This window comes from Equus caballus, chromosome 2, assembly GCF_041296265.1.
Source record: "Equus caballus isolate H_3958 breed thoroughbred chromosome 2, TB-T2T, whole genome shotgun sequence".
Classification (NCBI taxonomy): domain Eukaryota; kingdom Metazoa; phylum Chordata; class Mammalia; order Perissodactyla; family Equidae; genus Equus; species Equus caballus.
The window spans coordinates 15935046-15953462 of NC_091685.1; the positions used below are offsets into that span (position 1 = coordinate 15935046).

Sequence of the window (18417 nt, forward strand, 5' to 3'; positions counted from 1 at the left end):
GAGTGAGCCTACCAAACAGGGCTGGGATGCCAGCACAGGGCCCAGGACAGTCCCACATGCTGGCATGGAGGACACATCTGGAGAAGGAAATTGAAAGGCTTGAAGGAACAATGTTTCGTACTTAGCTGTGTGAGTTTTAGAAGGAGGGCTGCAGAGTCTAGCCACAGACTTGGAATGGAAGCATAACACAGTTTTAAGAAAGGATTAAAATAATATATTCCCGGGGCTGGCCCTGTGGCCTGGTGGTTAAGTTTGGCGCACTCTGCTTCAGCGGCCTGGGTTCAGTTCCTGGGCACAGACCTACATCGTTCATCAGCAGCCATGCTGTGGCGGTGACCCACATACAAAATAGAGCAAGACTGGCACAGATGTTAGCTCAGGGCGAATCTTCCTCAGCAAAAGAAACCCCAATATATTCCTGAGATGGGTGGTCTCCCAGGTAAACACATTTGAAAGCCAGGATCTGATCTTGAGTCACAGAGGCCATCAAAAACAGCATGAGGTTTTCTACCAGGCCGCAGCACCAGACCTAAGAACACGACCCTCAGGGATGGTGACAAAAGAGCACTGTTGTCAGTTCCTCTTCCCAAAACATCTGCACAGACTGACAGCAAACAGAAGCCTCACTTCCAGGTGCAAAGGAGAGAATTAAGTGAAGCGCCCTGTTTTTCTGACTTGGGGGTCGCTCTCCCACATGGTTCCTTAAACCGACCTCAGACAGCTGGGGCCCTAGGCTTGCCCGCACATGGCATTCTCGTTCATTAACTTCTGGGAGGGTCAGCTGTTACTGGGGTGATCCTGGAACCCCTAGCGACTGCTTTAATCTCTGCCCAATTTACGTTCAGAGTGTTCTCAAGACCAGCATTCATCAGGACTTAAAGGGGGGATGTCTCTTTCACTTCTGCCGAGGTGGACGGGAATCCATGCATCTCATCATCTTTACAGAGAATAGTTTCAAAGACCCTTACTTCTAATCAATACATATTCATGATTCTTTCATTAAAATAACCCACAGAAGAGCCATTTCTTCCTCCTTCCCACTAGAATTCCAGATGATCCGGGTTTCTTATTTCTTCAACTGAAGTGTTGCAAAACTATCCCAGACCTTTCTCCTTCCTTTTCCTCCCCTCCCAGTCCTCAACAGCCGTGGAATCCTCTCTTAGCTGGGAGCAGTGAGCCTGCAATTATGATACTAATAGCTTGTCATCCACTTATATTGTTTATCAGATCCTAAAGCCCCAAAGCCACATGCTGGCAACCCACACACCCGTTAGCAATCAGACAGATAGCATAAAGACATCTTTCCCAAGTGCAGAATCATATATATTCTGAGTGACTGAGCTATTGGCATTCAAGTTTTGACCAGTTTCAAGATGCTACTACCAGATAATGGGAGACCGTATACACACACTGCAATTTATGTTACATAAGGAAGACTGTTAGTTGGTCTATGAGTCAAGAGTTTCAGGTTCTATACGCTAACATCCAGAAAGCTGTTTGAATACACTAAGAGCCTTACTCCTTTCAGGTCGTAAGGCCTGTGAGAAGCTGCATCCTTTCCAGGGCCCCTGCCACTGTTTAGTGTGCTGATGTCAAGAATTCACGGCCTCTTTCTTAACTCCCTCAGAGGAGGGGTGATGAGAAGCTGTTACAAAACCAGGTGTGAGAAGTGTTCTTCCATCAGCTCACACATGATACAATCTCAGTAATTCACTCACTTTACTCTCAGAGTAGGCCCAAGAGGGAAACAGAGCAGGCATCTGCCCTAGCTGAAGAAGGGAAAAATGGACGCGGAGTCCACCTGATTGCACCAGGTTCCATCAGCTGTTTAAGGGGAAAGCCAGAACCAGGACCTGGCTCTGTGCCCCATGTTGCTTCCAGTAGGCCTTGTGGGCAGCTGTGACAAGGGTGGCCTGGCCTCCCATCTGAGGCTGACAGGGTCCACAGCCAGTATGGGAAATCCTGGAAAGGGGCTCTGACGCGGCAGGGATCCAGCTTTCTCTGCTTCCGGACAGGGCTCGGTTCCAAGGAATGATGCCAATGACCACAGATGTCACTGGCAGCTGGAAAATGGGCCCCCTCTGACAAATCTGGAAGCACTCTCTAGCTGCTGTGCTCAGGATGGGACCCACTGGCATCCTTTTAGATAAAGTAGGGAGACTGGGCTTACACTAAACAGTGGGGAGGAGTGAATGCAGCTTCCAGAAGGTCATCACGTGGTTCATGTTTACACGGAAAGCATCTGGCCAATTCCAGCAAGAACAGACCTAGAACTATCCTTCTTCTAAACCCACCCTGAGTGGTAAAGGTAAGGTACATGTCTTAACCTATATACAGGTGAAGTATTATCATTTTCAACTGTACAAGACACATTACTAGAGTTACACTTCAGTGGCATGCACCCTATGTTGGACTGCATTTAAACTACATCTGTACAGCGTGACATCTCCATTACATGGTGCTGAACATTTTTCCATTGTACAATTGTTACTTGGTGAGATCTGATTTTAGCCACAATATTTTAAAAGCCAATTTCTACTTAAATGTGTTGTGAAAAAATGTAATAGTTTGACTCTATACACATTTTCCATTTACAGCAGAATAAGTACAGGAATTTATACACCCAAATGGGTGTTGTTGCCTTCGAAGTAGTCACCTTGGGAAGATGTATGGTCTGTTTAGTCCAGTGAAGCTGGCCTTACTCAGAACATTTCTAGAACCCTCCTTGGCAATGGTCCACTTGTAACCTTCCTCAATGTTGGTAAGTCTTTGTCCTTTAAGGGTAGATTTATTTTTTGAGGAATGATTTCTTAACAGCCAAAGAGCATTAAAAGGTAAGACCGATACATAACATAAGTGATGGAGCTTGGGACTACCATGGGGGAAGGGTGGTGTGAAAACAAGATCTGACTTTAAGGTTGTGAGGCCTCTTTCCTTGCATGGCTTCGAAGATAACTCCAAAGAGGAATTCTATGTGTTGTTGGCACATGCAACATCACAGCTCAAGAGTATGGTCTCCGAAGGAAATAACTCCAATTGTGGGAACTCTTGAGTGCATATGTTTAGTGTATTTGGTTCAAAAGGTAGTCTTGCTCATTTTCAGTCATACTTCATATAAGCAGAAATGGAACATTCCATCTCCATGATGTCTCCCAAAGGAAGGATCATCCTCTACTGCTTGAAGAGTTAAAATGAAAAGCACTTGGTGTCATGTCTGCATTATCCGACTTCCCCCGAAATGTGCAATGAGTATTCCTGATACCTGAGTCTCCCAGGTTTGGAAAAGTGGGTAAGGACAGGTCTCTGGAACCTGGATAAGACTAGAATGTCAAGGGTATTGGAGTGTGTTTCCAATGGCTCTACCTAACAGGCCCACGACACCATCTCATACAAGAAAACCTCCAAGAGCTAAGCACTCCACAAAGTTCCAGTAGAGGAGGGGGAAAATGATTATCTCCCAGTAGCTTTCCATGACAAAAACCCACTGGCTTCTGGATGACATCTGAACAAAGTCCACTGAAAAGAAAGTCCATGGTGTTCGATTCTAGTGCACGCTTAAGAAAGAAAGTGTGTGGCCACTGGCTCATTGAAGTGCATTTCCAGCTGAGGCCGAAGGCAGCAAAGGTGCGAGAGGCTGCTGGGGCTGGCATTAGTTGAAGCAGGGTCCATAAATTCGTAGTGGCAAAGCAATTTGTAGAAAGCCCCAGTTACAGAGCAGGACATTTGCCAACGAGTGAAGTCAAAGAACATTTGTTCTTGCTTTCTACAAAGTGCTTCATTGAAAATGCTAATGAGGAAGCTCCCTAAAACACCATATCCTGAGTGTCAGAGAAACATGGTCAAGATGGTGACTGTCAGGGGAGCAGAGGCTGACCCTCTTATAGTGCTTGAACTGAGTCGTCTCCAAGCATCACACGCACACACTTAATGAAGAGCACATAACTACAGTCACGTTCCACCTCTTCTGCATGCGTCTCCATCAGGGGGTTGCTTTTGAGTGTAGTATTTCCAGGAGCCATTCTGAGAAAATGGGCTCTATTGCTAGAAGCCAGAAGCCAGCACAGAGTCAGTGCCTTAAGTCAGCCATAATATCCAAGTGCTCGCAGCAGACATGGGCCCGAATTGATCAGTCGGGATGTTGTTCTTGGTGAGTGTTTTTAAATTAGTCTTCGTAAAAACCACAAAGCTAGGCCATTTGCTTAAATCATCGTTATAAAGAATGCTGAGTGCCCAGATGGGATTTCTAGTTTCTGTGCAAATGAAATCACATTAGTCCAGATTTTATTCACTCAAAACTACTAAGGAAGCAATAGGATTTGGTTTATACGCTGCCAAAAAGTAGGAATTCACTTAAGTTTTAATTCTGAAGCAATCCTGTTGTTAATGTTGTAGCCGGGTTCGGGCAGCATGGGGGGCGGGGCCCCTGTTGTGCTTGCTGAGGAATCTCGGATCTCTGCCAGTTCAGGCTCACTCTCACTAGAGGTAGACCCACTGTTGATGGTGTAGACGTTTTCTGCAACTCCCTGAGCTGAAGCACAGCCATCTGGCTCTTTCTTCTCCCTGGGACTCGACAGTCCTGGGAGGACGGCCATCTTCCCAGTCTGCCTATTTGGCAGCAAGGACATGGTGTAGTCTGCAATGATCCCACCCACATCTAAGTTGCATGCCTGGTCGAAGGCTAGGAAACCGACGTTGGCATTTGCCTCACACACCACAAAAGAGCCATCGTCCATGATGAGGAGATCAATGCCACAGAAGTCCATGCCCAGGATGTTGGACACCTGAATAGCCAACTGCTTGCCTTGTTCTGTCAGTGGGCACATGACACCCACACCACCTATGGGGAAAGCACAGTGATAGAAGAGCGACATCAGACACTGACTAAGGATTCAAATTACCCAGCAAGGAAGAGATGGGGGAACGCTAAGGAAGGCCAACAAGATGGGCATTTTCATTACTCACAAAAGGTCTGGATGGAAATCAGGACACCCTCTGGGAAAACAATATGGCCATTTCTTATCTAGAGATTTAAAAATGCTTATATCCTCTAACCCAGTCATCCCGCCAAGAAGGAAACAGTAATATGTAATGGAAAAAAAGCTTATGCAGAAAGATGTGGATGGCGGAGTTATTTAAAATACTGGAAAATCATTGTGCCTGGTACGTAGTAGGTAGTCAATAAATATTTGTTGATGAATAAATGAAAAATTTTCATGTTAATATCTCACAGTGGAGGAAAACAGCATATTTTACAACAGTTAATAATAATGCTCATAGAGAGCTGGTGTTCCCGTGGGAAAATACTTAGAAGGATTAAGGACTGTACAGTAGGACCATAACTATGCAAAAAGATACTGTCAGAAAAAGAAATCAGAAAGAACCATACCAAAATGTTAACATTGCTTGTCTCTAGGTGGTGGGATCAATGATAAATATCTTTTTTCATTTGATTTTGCTTTATTTTCCAAATTTTCTACACTGAGAATGTATTCCTTTTATAATCAGAAAAAACAAAATTAAGGTATTATTTTTTAAAAAGAGAGAGATGGAGAGGCTTGTGAGATAAAATCCTACACCAACACACAGAGAGAGTCTGATAGCCCTAACTTATAAAAAAGCTAGGACCTCAGATTTAATGGTCTCCTCTTAGTCTCCTGGAAAGACTTGACTTGTATTCTCAGGTCTGATAACTAACGTCTTTACTGTAACACTGTCCCTTCCCCACCGACTACACTGTATAAGGAAGAGGCTCCCAAACAGCTCACCAAGAAAAGTAACACGGATAAATTACAAAACTGTGTGATTCTTTGTCAGAGAACGGTGACTGAAACAGACAGGATGATAACACATTAGGTTCAATACTGTGGCCCCACACGTGATCGCCATGAAAACTGAATGAGAGAACGTTAGGTACTTGGTACAGTGTCAGGTTGATCGAGGCTTTGCCTCTATCACACCAGTTTATCACAGTATCTCACAATGATCCGTTTACACGTGTTCTCCTTTACTGGACTGTAAGCTGCCCGAGGGCAAACACTTTCATTGATCGCTGCACTCTCCACATCTACCATGGAGTCCGCTCATGGCAACTGCTCAACCACTATTACTGAAGGAAGGACTGGATCAGTGTCTCAGCCCCTTTATTAAAGTCACTAGACTTGGTACACTCATCTGGCAACTTAGGAAATAATAACTGCAGGTATTTTTTTTCATGTTCCCAACAGACAAATTGATTGAATGAGGTTGACAATAGCTTTCTGTGATGGGGACGAGAATTTACATCCCTCCTGGAATATCTCCACCACATCAGAACATAAGCTTTATCAATAGATTAATGGGACAGGTTGTGCATTTGACCATAAATGGCAGCTTTCTAATAACATCATATATATAAGAAAAACACAACTTTTATAATTATTTTATAATGTAAAAGCAGAATATGCTTCTATCTCCTGCCATTGCCTTAGTTTAGACCCTTGTTATTTCTTGCCTAATCTGTTGCAACAGCTTCCAAATTCACCTCTGTGCCTCCCATCTTATGCCTTCAATTCATCCTCCACACAGATGTCAGTTTTTCTCAAACACTGATCCTCACGTCACTCCCTGGTTTAAACCTGACCGCTAGGTCCTAACACCTACAGGGTAGGGTTCTAATCTCAGTGTCCTGACACGCCTGGCCTGACCTCTGTCACAACAGTTACGCCCATCTGTCCCCCTCCTGGACTGCTTGCTGCTTGTTTCCAACTCTTATCTGTGATCTCGGCACCTAGAGGAGAGTCTGACAGGACAGGAGGGACTGATATCCATTGACTGACTGGGTCCCAAAATCCCAGTGAAAAATCCTAGCGCCCTCCCTTGACCAATGAACTGACTCAGCTTTTGTACCTTACCAAGAGAGCAGTTGCTCTGCATCCGTCCATCCGTGGAGCAGCGGAGCATAGAGCCTATCACCTGGCCCCCTACCACCACCACCCGGATATCTTTTCCGTGGGACTCCTTCACATACTTCTGGAACAGGTAGGGCACATCATGGCGGATGAGATGGCAGATGTCTGAGATGTGATGTTTATCTCTTGCAAGAAAAACAGCTTTTCCTTTAAGAAGAAAGACAAAGAGCAAGAGAAGTAGTTACAGAAGCCTCTGAATCCTGTGCCAGCCGTCCCACCTCCCTGGCCGTCCCACACAGTCATCTACTCTTTCCAAACTTGCCTCAGCTTGGCCACTTCTATTTCTCACACCAGACTCCTGCTTCTTATCAAATAGCCATTGAACTTTATTTTCTCTTGATTTTACTCAGGTCCCTCTCCCTCCACCACCATTCTTTTTTCAAAATGACATAATAATGTATTCCAGAAATACAGAGAAGGGGGTCAAGATAAAATCCTAAGGATCTAGTCAATTCAGGTCCAAAAACAGTTAGCTAGCATCTTTTATCACCCCGAGGATGTTCATTAGGCTCATCACACTGGGCTCAATGCACAAAGCAAGTGTCAATCAATATTACAGAATATAATTAATTGAACATATGTTAGAGGAATTCCAAGTCTAGATGGAGAGAGATCCAAAAAAGATAATTACAACACAGCATGATATGGCACTAAGAGAGGTCTGTGCAAATACTATGGGAGTCCAAAGAGGGAGCCGCTGACAGCCACTCTTCCTCCCTGTAAACCTAAGAAACTTATTATTTGGTTACACCTATTAATTCTAAAGGAATGATCTATACTTCTATTGATCTCTGGGGAAACCTTTTTCTTTTGACTCCAAATTCTTCATTTTCTGCTTGAATCACCCATACTTTTGTGATTATTTGGCATCTGCTTTCCATTGGCACATTAGCTAACAGATCTGAGCAGGGCTTCCTGATAGGTTTGCTCGGCAAATCTGACCTGAGCATTCTTGTTAGCAAATATGAAACTAAAAGATGGTTTTCCTAAGATGCATGCCACCACCTTAAATGGAGTGGGACTCTTCTGAAGTCTTAATGAAGAGTGACAGGCATCAGCCGCTAGTGGCAGATAAGACTGAAAAGTAACCTCCAAAACAGGTCTCAATCATTGGACACTTGGCAAAGGAGATCTGGCCCTGGCATCAGAGGGCTGGGATGTGGTCACAGGCACGGGGGGTTCTCTAGACAGGAGGGAGGATTTTCAGCAGAGATGGGGGCTGGGAATAGGGGCTGGATTCCCTGGTTCCTGGCAGAGGTTCTAATATGGGGCTTACTTAGTCTGTGGTTAATAAAGGAGCTACAGTTTTAAGGCAAGGAGGAAAAAAAAAAAAAAAGAGGTAGAAGGACACTAAGATTAATCATCTACTATGTGCTGAAGACTATGTTTTTTTATTATTTCATTTATACTTCATACTAACCCTGTGAAGCCATTAGGACAAAGATAGTTATTTCTGTATTACAGATGAGGAAAATAAGGGTCCACCAGACTAGTAACTTTCTCAAAGGTACAACCTGTACCAGTCCGCTGCGTTCTTTAGATTTATTTCCATATGCTAGAATCTAACTTAACTGCTGTAACTTTGTTTATTTCCTATCTATTTTCCCTAAGATACTACATGTTACACTAGTGATGAATAATCTGAAAATGAAGTTAACACAATTCCATTTAAAATAGCATCAAAAGGAATAAAAAATTTTAGGAATAAATTTAACCAAAGAAATACAAGATTTATACACTGAAAACTAGAAGATATTTTTGTTTTAAGAAATTGAAGATCTAAATAAATGGAAAGACATCCCATGTTCAGAGACTGGATAACTTACTGTTGTTAAGAAGGCAATACTCCTCAAATTGATCTACAGATTCAATGCAATCCCTACCAATATTCCAATTTCTTTTTTTACAGAAATTGATGAGTTAATCCTAAAATTTATATGGAAATGCAAGACACTCAAAGCAGCTGATACAAACTTGAAAAAGAAGGACAGAGTTCGAGGACTCATACTTCCCAATTTCAAAACTAACACAAAGTTAGAGTAATCAAGACAGTGTGGCATGGCATATGTAGATCAATGGAATAGAACTGAGAGCCCAGAAATAAACCCTTTCATTTATGGTCGATTTTTTTTTGGGGGGGTGAGGAAGATTGGCCCTGAGCTACCATCTATTGCCAGTCTTCCTCTTTTTGAGGAAGATTGTCACTGAGCTAACATCTGTGCCAATCTTCTTCTATTTTGTATGTGGATGCTGCCACAGCACGGCTTGCTGAGTGGTATATAGGTCCACATCCAGGATGTGAACCCACAAACCCTGGGCTGCTGAAGCAGAGGACACAAATGTAACCTCTATGCCACCAGGCTGGCCCGAGTCAATTGATTTTTGACAAGAGTTCTAAGAACATTCAATGGGGAAAGAACGATCTCTTCAACAGATGATACCGGGAAAACTGGATATCCACATGCAAAAGAATGAAGTTGGACTCCTATATCCCACCCTCTAAACAAATTAACTCAAAATAGATCAAAGACCCAAGTGTAAGGGCTAAAACTATAAAACTCTTAGAAGGAAACACAGGTGTACATCGGGGTGACCTTGGATTAGGCGAGCACAAAATGACATCAAAAGCAGAAGCAACCGGGGAAAAAATAGATGAATTGGACTTTATCAAAATCAAAAACTTTGTGCAGCAAAGGACACTATCAAGAAAGTCAAAAGACAACCTAGAGAGTGGGGAAAAAACATGTTCAAATTATATATCTGATAAGAATGTAGTAGCCACAATATATAAAGAACTCTTAAAAACTCAACAATAAAAAAGACAAATAATCCAATTGAAAAATGGGCAAAGGATTTGAATAGACATTTCTCCATAGAAGATATACAAAATGGCCAAGAACCACATGAAGAGATAGTCAACATCATTTGTCATTAGGGAAAGACAAATCAAAGCCACAAAACCATAAGATGCCACATTACACCCACTAGGATGGCTGTAAATAAAAACAAATAAATAGTAAATAAATAAGTGAATGAATACTAAATAAAACAAGGGTTAGGGAGGTTGTGGAGAAACTGGAACCCTTGTACACTGCTGGTGGGAATGTAAAATGGCATAACCGTTACGGAAAACAGTTTGGCAGTTCCTCTGAATTACTATATGACCCAGCAATTCCAGTCTTAGGTAGATACCCAAGAGAAATGAAAACATATGTCCACACAAAAACTCATACACAAATGTTCACAGCAGCACTATTTATAACAGACACAAAGTGGAAACAACCCAAATGTCCATCAACTGATGAACAGATAAAGAAAATGTGGTATATCCACACAATGGAATATTACTGAGTCATAAAAAGGGATAAAGTACTGAGGCAAGCTACAACATTATGTTAAATCATGTAAAAAAATTATGCTAAGTAAAAGAAGCCAGACACAAAAGGCCACATATTATATGATTTCATTGATAAGAAACATCCAGAATAGGCAAATCCATAGAAACAGAAGGTAGATTAGTAGTGCCAGGGACTAAAGAAGGAGCAACTGGCACGGACTCCTACCTTTTGGGAAGATGGAAATATTCTGAAATTAAATGATGATGATGACTGCACACAATAGTGAACACTCTACTAAAATCCACCAAATTATATGCTTTAAAATGGTAAACTTCTAATGTGAATTCAAACTTTGAAACATTTTTAAAAACTACATATTCTACTTAATTTCTGTTTATTGTCTGTCTTACCTTCCTACAAGGTGAGCTCCTTGATGGCAGGAATTTTTGTTTTGATCCTTTCTGTATCCCCAGAGCCTAGAAGGGTGCCTGGCCCTCTGTGGGCACTCAATAAATATTAGCTGAATTTTGTGTTACGTGTATTTTACCATGATAAGAATATTCGTTGACAGCCCCTGACTTTTAGCACTGCAACGTAACCGAGTAGTATTAGAGGCCCCCTCGCCGCCCAAACTCCTTTCTCTCACTCGTCAACAGGACCCTCCACCCTCCCAGGCTGCTTTGCTCACATCTGCCCTGCAGTTTGCTCACTCTCTTCCTCCAGTGCGAACGCCACACTCCAACTCAAGCCTCCTTTCCTTCCAATGACACTTCCCTGCCCTGTGGCAGGGCTGGCCTCTCCCTCCTTTAGGCTCAACCAGATGCCTCCCACAGCGGTCCCCACGCTGCCACGCAACTATCTCTACTCTCTACACACCGGAGCTCCGTGGTCAGGTCCCGTCCACTTCTGTGCACAGTCCCCACATCAGAGGAATGGCTCACTGCGTGTCTCTTTAGGGCACTTCCTCTCACGCCAGATGCCCTGAGCGTTTGAGTGTGCCATCTGGGTGTCATCATGAGTTACCTGCTCACACCCTGCTGCAGTGTCCTCTTCCACAGCTACTGAGTCCTACTATGTACTGAGCACATCATAGGTCTCAGAGACAGAGATGCACAGGACCTGGTTCCCGCCCCAAGCAGTTCAAAGTCAAGAAAGGGAAAAGGCACATAAACCTGTGACTGTCATCAGGTGTAGGACTATGCTAGGGGCGTGGACAAAGTGCTATAGAAACCCAAAGGGAAAAGTAAGTAATTTTGTTTGGAAGAGAGGGAGGGAGGCCAGAGATGTGGAGAGAAAAGAAATGACACCTGGAGCTGGCCTTAAAGGGTGAGCAGAAGTCCAGCAGAGGAAGACGGCCTTCCCAGCAAAGGGACGAGAGCAGAGGGTGAAAGAGAGGGAAACACACGGCCTAGTTGGGGAAAAAGCAGACGTCTAGGATGGACTGTGGAGGGCCCATGTGGCCAGGGAAGGCTGCACAGGAAGGCTGCGGCTGTCCGTCCAGGGCCTGCAGTGCCAAGGGGGGGACCATGGACTTTGACTAACAGGCAACGAGGCTCTTGGGAGGGTTCTTCAGCAAGGCAGTGACAAGAATAGATCTATGCTTCAGAGAAATGACTCCCCCAAAAGAAGACAGGATGCACTGGCAGTGCAGTTAGGGAAAGCAGAGTCAAGTCAGGAGTCTGCTGCCATAGTTCGGGGAAGGGATGAGAGGGCCTCACGAATGCAAGGACAGTGGGGACAGGAGGAGGGGACAGAGGTTGGGACAACGCTGCAAGCTTCCCAAGGGGGAACTCCGCTTCTCCAGGCCTGAGGAGGGTGGTGCCTGGCAGAGCCCCGGCTCTAAGGGAAGCCCGGGAGGAGCGGCACTGACCCTGGTGTCCTCGCGTGCTCTTCACCACAACCGGGTAGCCCAGGGGCTCAGCTTCATCGATCATTTTTGAAAAGTCTTCATGCCCACCTGCCAAGAAAAGAAAGTCAGGGAAAGTGAGGCTGACAGTCAGGGAGCAGTCAGCTCAGTGCTGCCCCCACCGTGAGAATTAATTCAAGGCCTCGTGTCTCTCTTATTCAAACCATTTGAACCCATCCGATGGGACAGACACGCATTGTGCACCTGTAATATAAAAGGTGGGAGCAGAGAGATAAGGACACCAACATGCATCAAGTACTTCTATGAGGCAAAGGCATCACAGGCTCCCATTCATGGAATCCTCATAACAACCCCATAGGCACAGTAGGTTATTTTTTCTTTTATAATGGCTGAAGTAGGCAGAATTCTAAGCCCCCAAGATTCCTACCTGCTGGTGTACACACCCCCTCTTGAGTGTGGGAGGACCAGTGAATATGACAGAATATCATTCTTGTAATTAGGTTTAATAATCAGTTGACTTTGAGTTGATCAAAAAGGAGGTGATTCTTCGTGAGCCTGACCTAATGAGGAGAACCCTTTAAAAGAAGGTAAAGAATCAGACAGACTCTCCTGCTGGCCCTGAAAGAGCAACTTGCCACACTGCAGAGAAGGCCATGTGGCAGGGACACTGGGCAGCCGCCAGGAGTTAAGAATGGCCCTCAGTTGATAGCCAGCAAGAAAGTGGGGACCTCAGTCCTAGAACTGCAAGGAACTGAATAACCAACCGCAACCAGTGAGCTTGGAAGACCCCAGATCTCAGATGAGATCACAGCCCTGCTGTCCCATCCAGCCTCGTGAGACCTGAGCAAAGAACCCAGCTATGCCGTGGCTGGACTTCCGACCTACAGAAACCATGAAATAATAAACGGTGTTAGTTTAAGCTAAGTTTTTAGTATATTTTAGTAGTTTGTTACACAGCAATAGAAAAATAGTACCCAAAGAAACCAAGCCTGGGCATTTGTCTCACCCGAAGTTAAGGCATGACTCGAAAGCCTGAAGTGGCTCTGCTACACTTGTTTAAGCCTTAATTTCAAAAATATGAATCATGCATATTAAAATATTTCTAAATCACTTTACAAACTTCCTTGATTTCCTATACATTTGCATCTTTGGGGACCGCCATCCTGCCTACCACAGGTGTCATGGTAGTTCATCAAGTTTTACAAAGCAAAACACTCTGGAATACTGATAAGACCTGTCGTTCATAAAAGTGCTAATAATTAAAAAAAATGAAGAGGTAGTGTAGATAACCAGGGGCGTCTTTATCAAGAGGATATTTTATAAGAGAACTCCCAACTTCCTGAGATCAGTGATAAATTTAACTCCTCTCTAGCCATCTCTTTTTCCTTTCCTTATAACACAGGGAAAGAGGTGTTCTTCTTATCTAAGGCCATCCCTGCACCTGTGCTTAGGACCCCTCTCCCTCTCACCTCCTCAGGGATCTTGCACCACTTAGGGTCCCCTCTCTGCTGTATCTTCAATCTCCCAGTTCCTAATTCCACCAGCATTTTAAACCTGCTCAGTTCTCTCCCATGTTAAACGAACAAAACCCCTATTCCTTGACCCTGCATCATCCCTTAACGACAGCTTTGTATTCCTATAATTGAACTACTCCTACTCGAAAGGGTTTCGATTTCCTCATCCCTGACCATTTGGCTTCTCTCCCCATCACTAAACCGAAGCTGTCTTCATTCAACTCCTCATTGCCAAATCCAACACACGCCTCAGTGCTTATGGCACTTGTCCTTTGAGTCCAACAATACTTCCAGTGATACCATCCTCTTGGAATGCTCTGTCCATTGGCTGCTGTGATCTCTCTTCTCTCTCTTTTCACCTCTCTAGTTGCTCCTACTTTCTCTCTGCTATAGGTTTCTCTTCCTTTCCCCATTCCCTAAAGGACTCCTTGAACCCTCTTTTACTAAATTTTATTTTTTATTGTGATAAAATTTACCATTTTAACCCTTTTATGTGTACAGTTCAGACCTCTCTTCATTCTACATATTCTCCCTGAGTAATCGCATCCATTCTTGTGACGTCACTTAACACAATGAAGGTTTCCAAGTCTACTTTCTTAGTCTACACCTCTCTCAGGAGCTCCAGATCCATTTATCTGCCCCTACTGAGTATTTTTACTTGCATATACTATAGACACCTCAAACAGAACATGTCCCCAACTGAAATCATGTCTCCTCAGCCATTCCTCGCCCTCTACCCACCAATCTGTTTCTCATCTCGTGAGTGTTTGCTTTCACATCTGGTTGCCCAAACCAGAAACCAGAGTCGCTCTTGATTCTTCTCCACACTCTTCGCATCCAATCAATCGTGTCCTATGATTTCTATCTCCTGCATAATTCCTGAATCTGTTCCTTGATCTTCATTCCAACCATGGCCATGTAGTTTAGACCATCATTGGTCAATGGAATTATTTAAAAAGGCTACCACTACATATCTTGTCTCTATTTTGCCCCTGTCCACTTCCTTGTCAAGAGTGTAGCCAAAGTGATATTCCAAACTCTGATGAGGGCACCCCCTTGCTGAAAGACTTCTAATAACTCCCCGTTAGTCTCAGGATTAAGCCTAATCTCCTTCCTGTGCTGTACATGGCTCCTTCTTGTTTTTATAGCCTTAGATCTCAATTCTATCTCCCTTACGTCCTGCAAACTATTCACAATACCACCAATCGGTCATGCTCTCTCTTGCGTTTAGGTCTTTCTATATTCTGCTGCAGATGACTCTGCTTGGACAACTCTCCTGCATTCCTTGCTTTAGCTGGATACACTGTCAGCTTAGTTTAGATGTTCTCTCCTTCAGGAAGCCTCCTCAATATCTTCTAAACCACATGAGGAGCTCTCCTATCTATTCCTGTACCTCCTTGCACTAACTCTTACGGTGGCACTAACTACACAGCACTGAAACTGCCTGTGTACCTGCTGTCCTCTGCCTCCGATGAACTGGGAATGCCCGAGGGTGGGACTCTCCACTTACTGCTAGAGCCCAGTGCCCAGTGTGGTGGCTGACACATAGCGTGCACCAGATGCATAGTTAATGAGTGAATTACAGAGACAAAGATGCAAAGGCATTCCAGACAGAGGGAATGACCACGATAAAGACTCAAGATGTTGAATCACCTAAAATGAACAGACTCACATTGAAAACCAACGAAAGATACTAGAGGGCTTCCAGGAAGAGAAAACACAGAGCTGCAGGTGGTTTGGAAAGCTAAGTTCCAACTCTATTTCCAGAAGACTCACCATAGGAGAAAGTGTCTGGCATGGGCACCCCATGTCCAGCCAGCTCTTGGAATGTCCAGAATTTGTTGATGCAGTTTAAAATGCTCTGTGGGCGGTTGACTAGGCGGCAGCCCAATTTCTCCAGGTGTCGCAGGACCGTGATGTCACTGTCCGACTGCACTGAGGGTGTGGGCACCCGGACGAGCACCACGTCTGGGAAGGTGGTGAGTGCCTTCTGGTTCAGCTGTAGGCCTGCAATCGGAGGACAAAAGTGAGCTCTATGCTCGCCGTAGTCGGGTCTCACAAGAAGAACAGGCTCCAGCAGACTCCTCAAGACTGAACCGAGCAGGAAGACAGCCTTGAAAATGGCACTTGGGTCTCCTGTTGTAACGAGGAAGCTACAGTCAACCCTATACTCCAAACAAATGGGTAGAGCGTGAGTATGAGGAAACACACAAGAATGAACAGAAAAAAACAAAGGCAGCATATGGAGAATAACCCCAGTTAGCAGAATCCACAGGGGATAACATAGTCCAGCACCTTCCTCCCATTGGGCACTAGTATTACTCAAAGTGTAGTGGCTCAGGAGACTGGAGACGTAACGAAACGAAAGCAGTGTTGCTCACTTAAGGAATCCTTACTACTCTTTTCTGACTTAACCTTAAAAAGTCTCTCTAGAATATTATGTAACCATTTAAATGATTTTCCTCAATATAATGAATGCAAAAAATGTCAATGGTAAGTGAAAATACCCAGACACAAGGTTATAAAGACAAGTTAGAAAAGGCTGGAAGGAAATATACCAATATTTTAATAGTGGGTAATGGAATTATAGGTGATTTCCTTTTTTACACTTATCTGTATATTCCAAAATGTCTCCAACTGCATATTACCTTTACAACAAAAACATTTTAAAAAAATCAACCTATGAAAAATTAATTCCACATTAAACAAAACTAGAATGCACCCAGAGACAACTGCTGCTTACTGCAGAAGGACCTGAACCTAGAGGACACTGGGTAAGCTGGGACTACTTGCCGGAAGTGAAGGCTCAGAGGACCAGGAGTGCAGTCTTAAGTATCTGCAGGGCTTCCAAGCAGAAGAATTATTTGGCTCATCTTCTATGATCCCAAGAGACAGAACTATCCATGAGCATTATTTTTTCCTCCAGCCCCGAGAACAGTGCCTGATGCATGACACGCACTTGATGTTTGTTGAATTGTACAGAAGCTACAGGGAGATAGATTTGGGTTCAAGAAAAGGAAACTTTTCCACTGCCTTAGGATGGAATGAGCCGAGGCTCACTGGTCACCCAAGGCTGACCCAGAAGGAATGCAAGGGTCAGAAGCTCACCGCAACCTGTTTGGTCTCTTTCAACCCTGAGATCCTATGGTTGTATCACTTTAAGTAGTTACCTAGGCATCTCAGGTGCACCCAGCACCTGGGGATGGGATGATGGAAACGGAAAATGGGATGGGTAGGGCAATGAGAAGTGGGTTCAGGGAATTACTTGGTCTGCCTTTGCAACCCTTAAAGGAGTCTCTAAAATGCTCTAAAGAAAATCTTTTAAACACAGTTTCAGAACCACCATATAGGCTTTAACCTAAAGCGCTATTTCATAAGAGATACACTGCACAACCATATAATTCCCAGAAGAGAAAAGGTGCTAAAGAAGTTACTATTTCCCCGTTGGGGGATGAATAATATCAATACAAAAACTGTAAGCAAAGCAAAATAAAACCAAGCCAAGCAAACAAAAAAACCAAAACCACAAAACTACCAAATGGATCTAACTTGCACTGTTTCTCCCCACCCTGGGAGATGTCTCATCAATTTAAAAAGAGGGGGTAGGTGCAATCATTAAGATAAATTGTTTCTGGTACTTCTGCTGACAGCGTGAATCCAAGGAGCTGGACCATAATTCTCAGGGGCGATTTAGAGAAAGTATTCAGGTTATCTTCACTCTGCCATCAGAAGGCAGTATCATTTATATACGCTTTTTCCTTTTCCACGGACAGCCCCTGTGAAAAATGATATAAAAGGGAGAAAAAAGCCAACCTTGTACAGTACCCTCAAAATTGGTAAGAGAAAAAAGAAAGAAAAGTATTCAAGTTGGTGAAAATGGTGAGTAAATACAGAACATTCAGGGAAAAAGCAACAGCCCAGGACATTACATAATGAGATAATATATGCAAAATGCTTTGAACTATAAAATGCTATACATACGTAAGGCACTGGCATTATTACTGCACAGACATTCTACTAAGCAAGGTAGGACAATTTATGGAGATTTGTATCACCTGATGAAAAAAATGGCTTTGCAACAGAAAAGTGACCTAGAGAAATGACAAGCAGCAGAAACGTCTGGCTTTTCAATCCCAACACGAGACCACAGACAAACAGGTAAACTTCTAAATGAGAGAAAAGAACTCAATCATCTCTGGAAGTACCAACCACAAGTGGACAGAGACAGCTGAGCCTCAACAAGCAGATTCACACAGACCTAGGAAGTCTTACCAGGACTTCATCTCTCTTCTCCAAAGGTAAATCTTTGGGCCTGGCTCATTCCAACTGAAGCCTTTAATAAACGAAGAATGGAATGGGTTAAAGTGTAGCCAAAAAGGCTCTCCCAAGCACTTAGACAGGTCTGGCCTCTGACTCTGCCGGCCGTCCAGCTCGTGCAGAGAGGCACACGGCACGGTTAGGGACACATCTGCACAACCAGTTACTTCTCTGCCCATTGACACAGCTCCGGCATCCTTGCTACGGGCACCTTCACTTGCCCCCTGTTCATTCCCGCTCCCTGTGCCATCTGAACCTAACCTACATCACCATTTCTAGAAGGAGTAGGCATGAGGCTGCCACTCACTGTGGCTTCGGCAGTTTCACACAGCCATGGCCAACAACAGCTTGGGTTTAAGGATGGCCCTTGGCAAACCTATCAATGAATTCTGAGACCTTTAACCACTTAGTAATCTCTCTCCCTCTCAGCATTA

General features: G+C 44.0%; 1 protein-coding gene across 2 annotated transcripts in view; it reads right to left on the minus strand.

Annotated features, from left to right (window-relative positions):
- Window positions 1-1301: 1301 nt before the first annotated feature.
- The window catches only part of RIMKLA (ribosomal modification protein rimK like family member A), a 29003-nt gene continuing 11887 nt past the window's right edge, over window positions 1302-18417 (minus strand). Inside the window, exons 2-5 of one of the 2 annotated variants that reach the window (XM_023632249.2) lie at window positions 15443-15673; window positions 12156-12242; window positions 6891-7094; window positions 1302-4837 (exon numbers count right to left, since the gene is read on the minus strand). In XM_023632249.2, coding sequence (XP_023488017.1) covers window positions 4347-4837; window positions 6891-7094; window positions 12156-12242; window positions 15443-15673 — 1013 coding nt within the window. In that variant the 3' untranslated portion in view covers window positions 1302-4346. The remainder of the gene's footprint in view (window positions 4838-6890; window positions 7095-12155; window positions 12243-15442; window positions 15674-18417) is intronic. The other variant, XM_070260229.1, reaches the window with a different exon arrangement.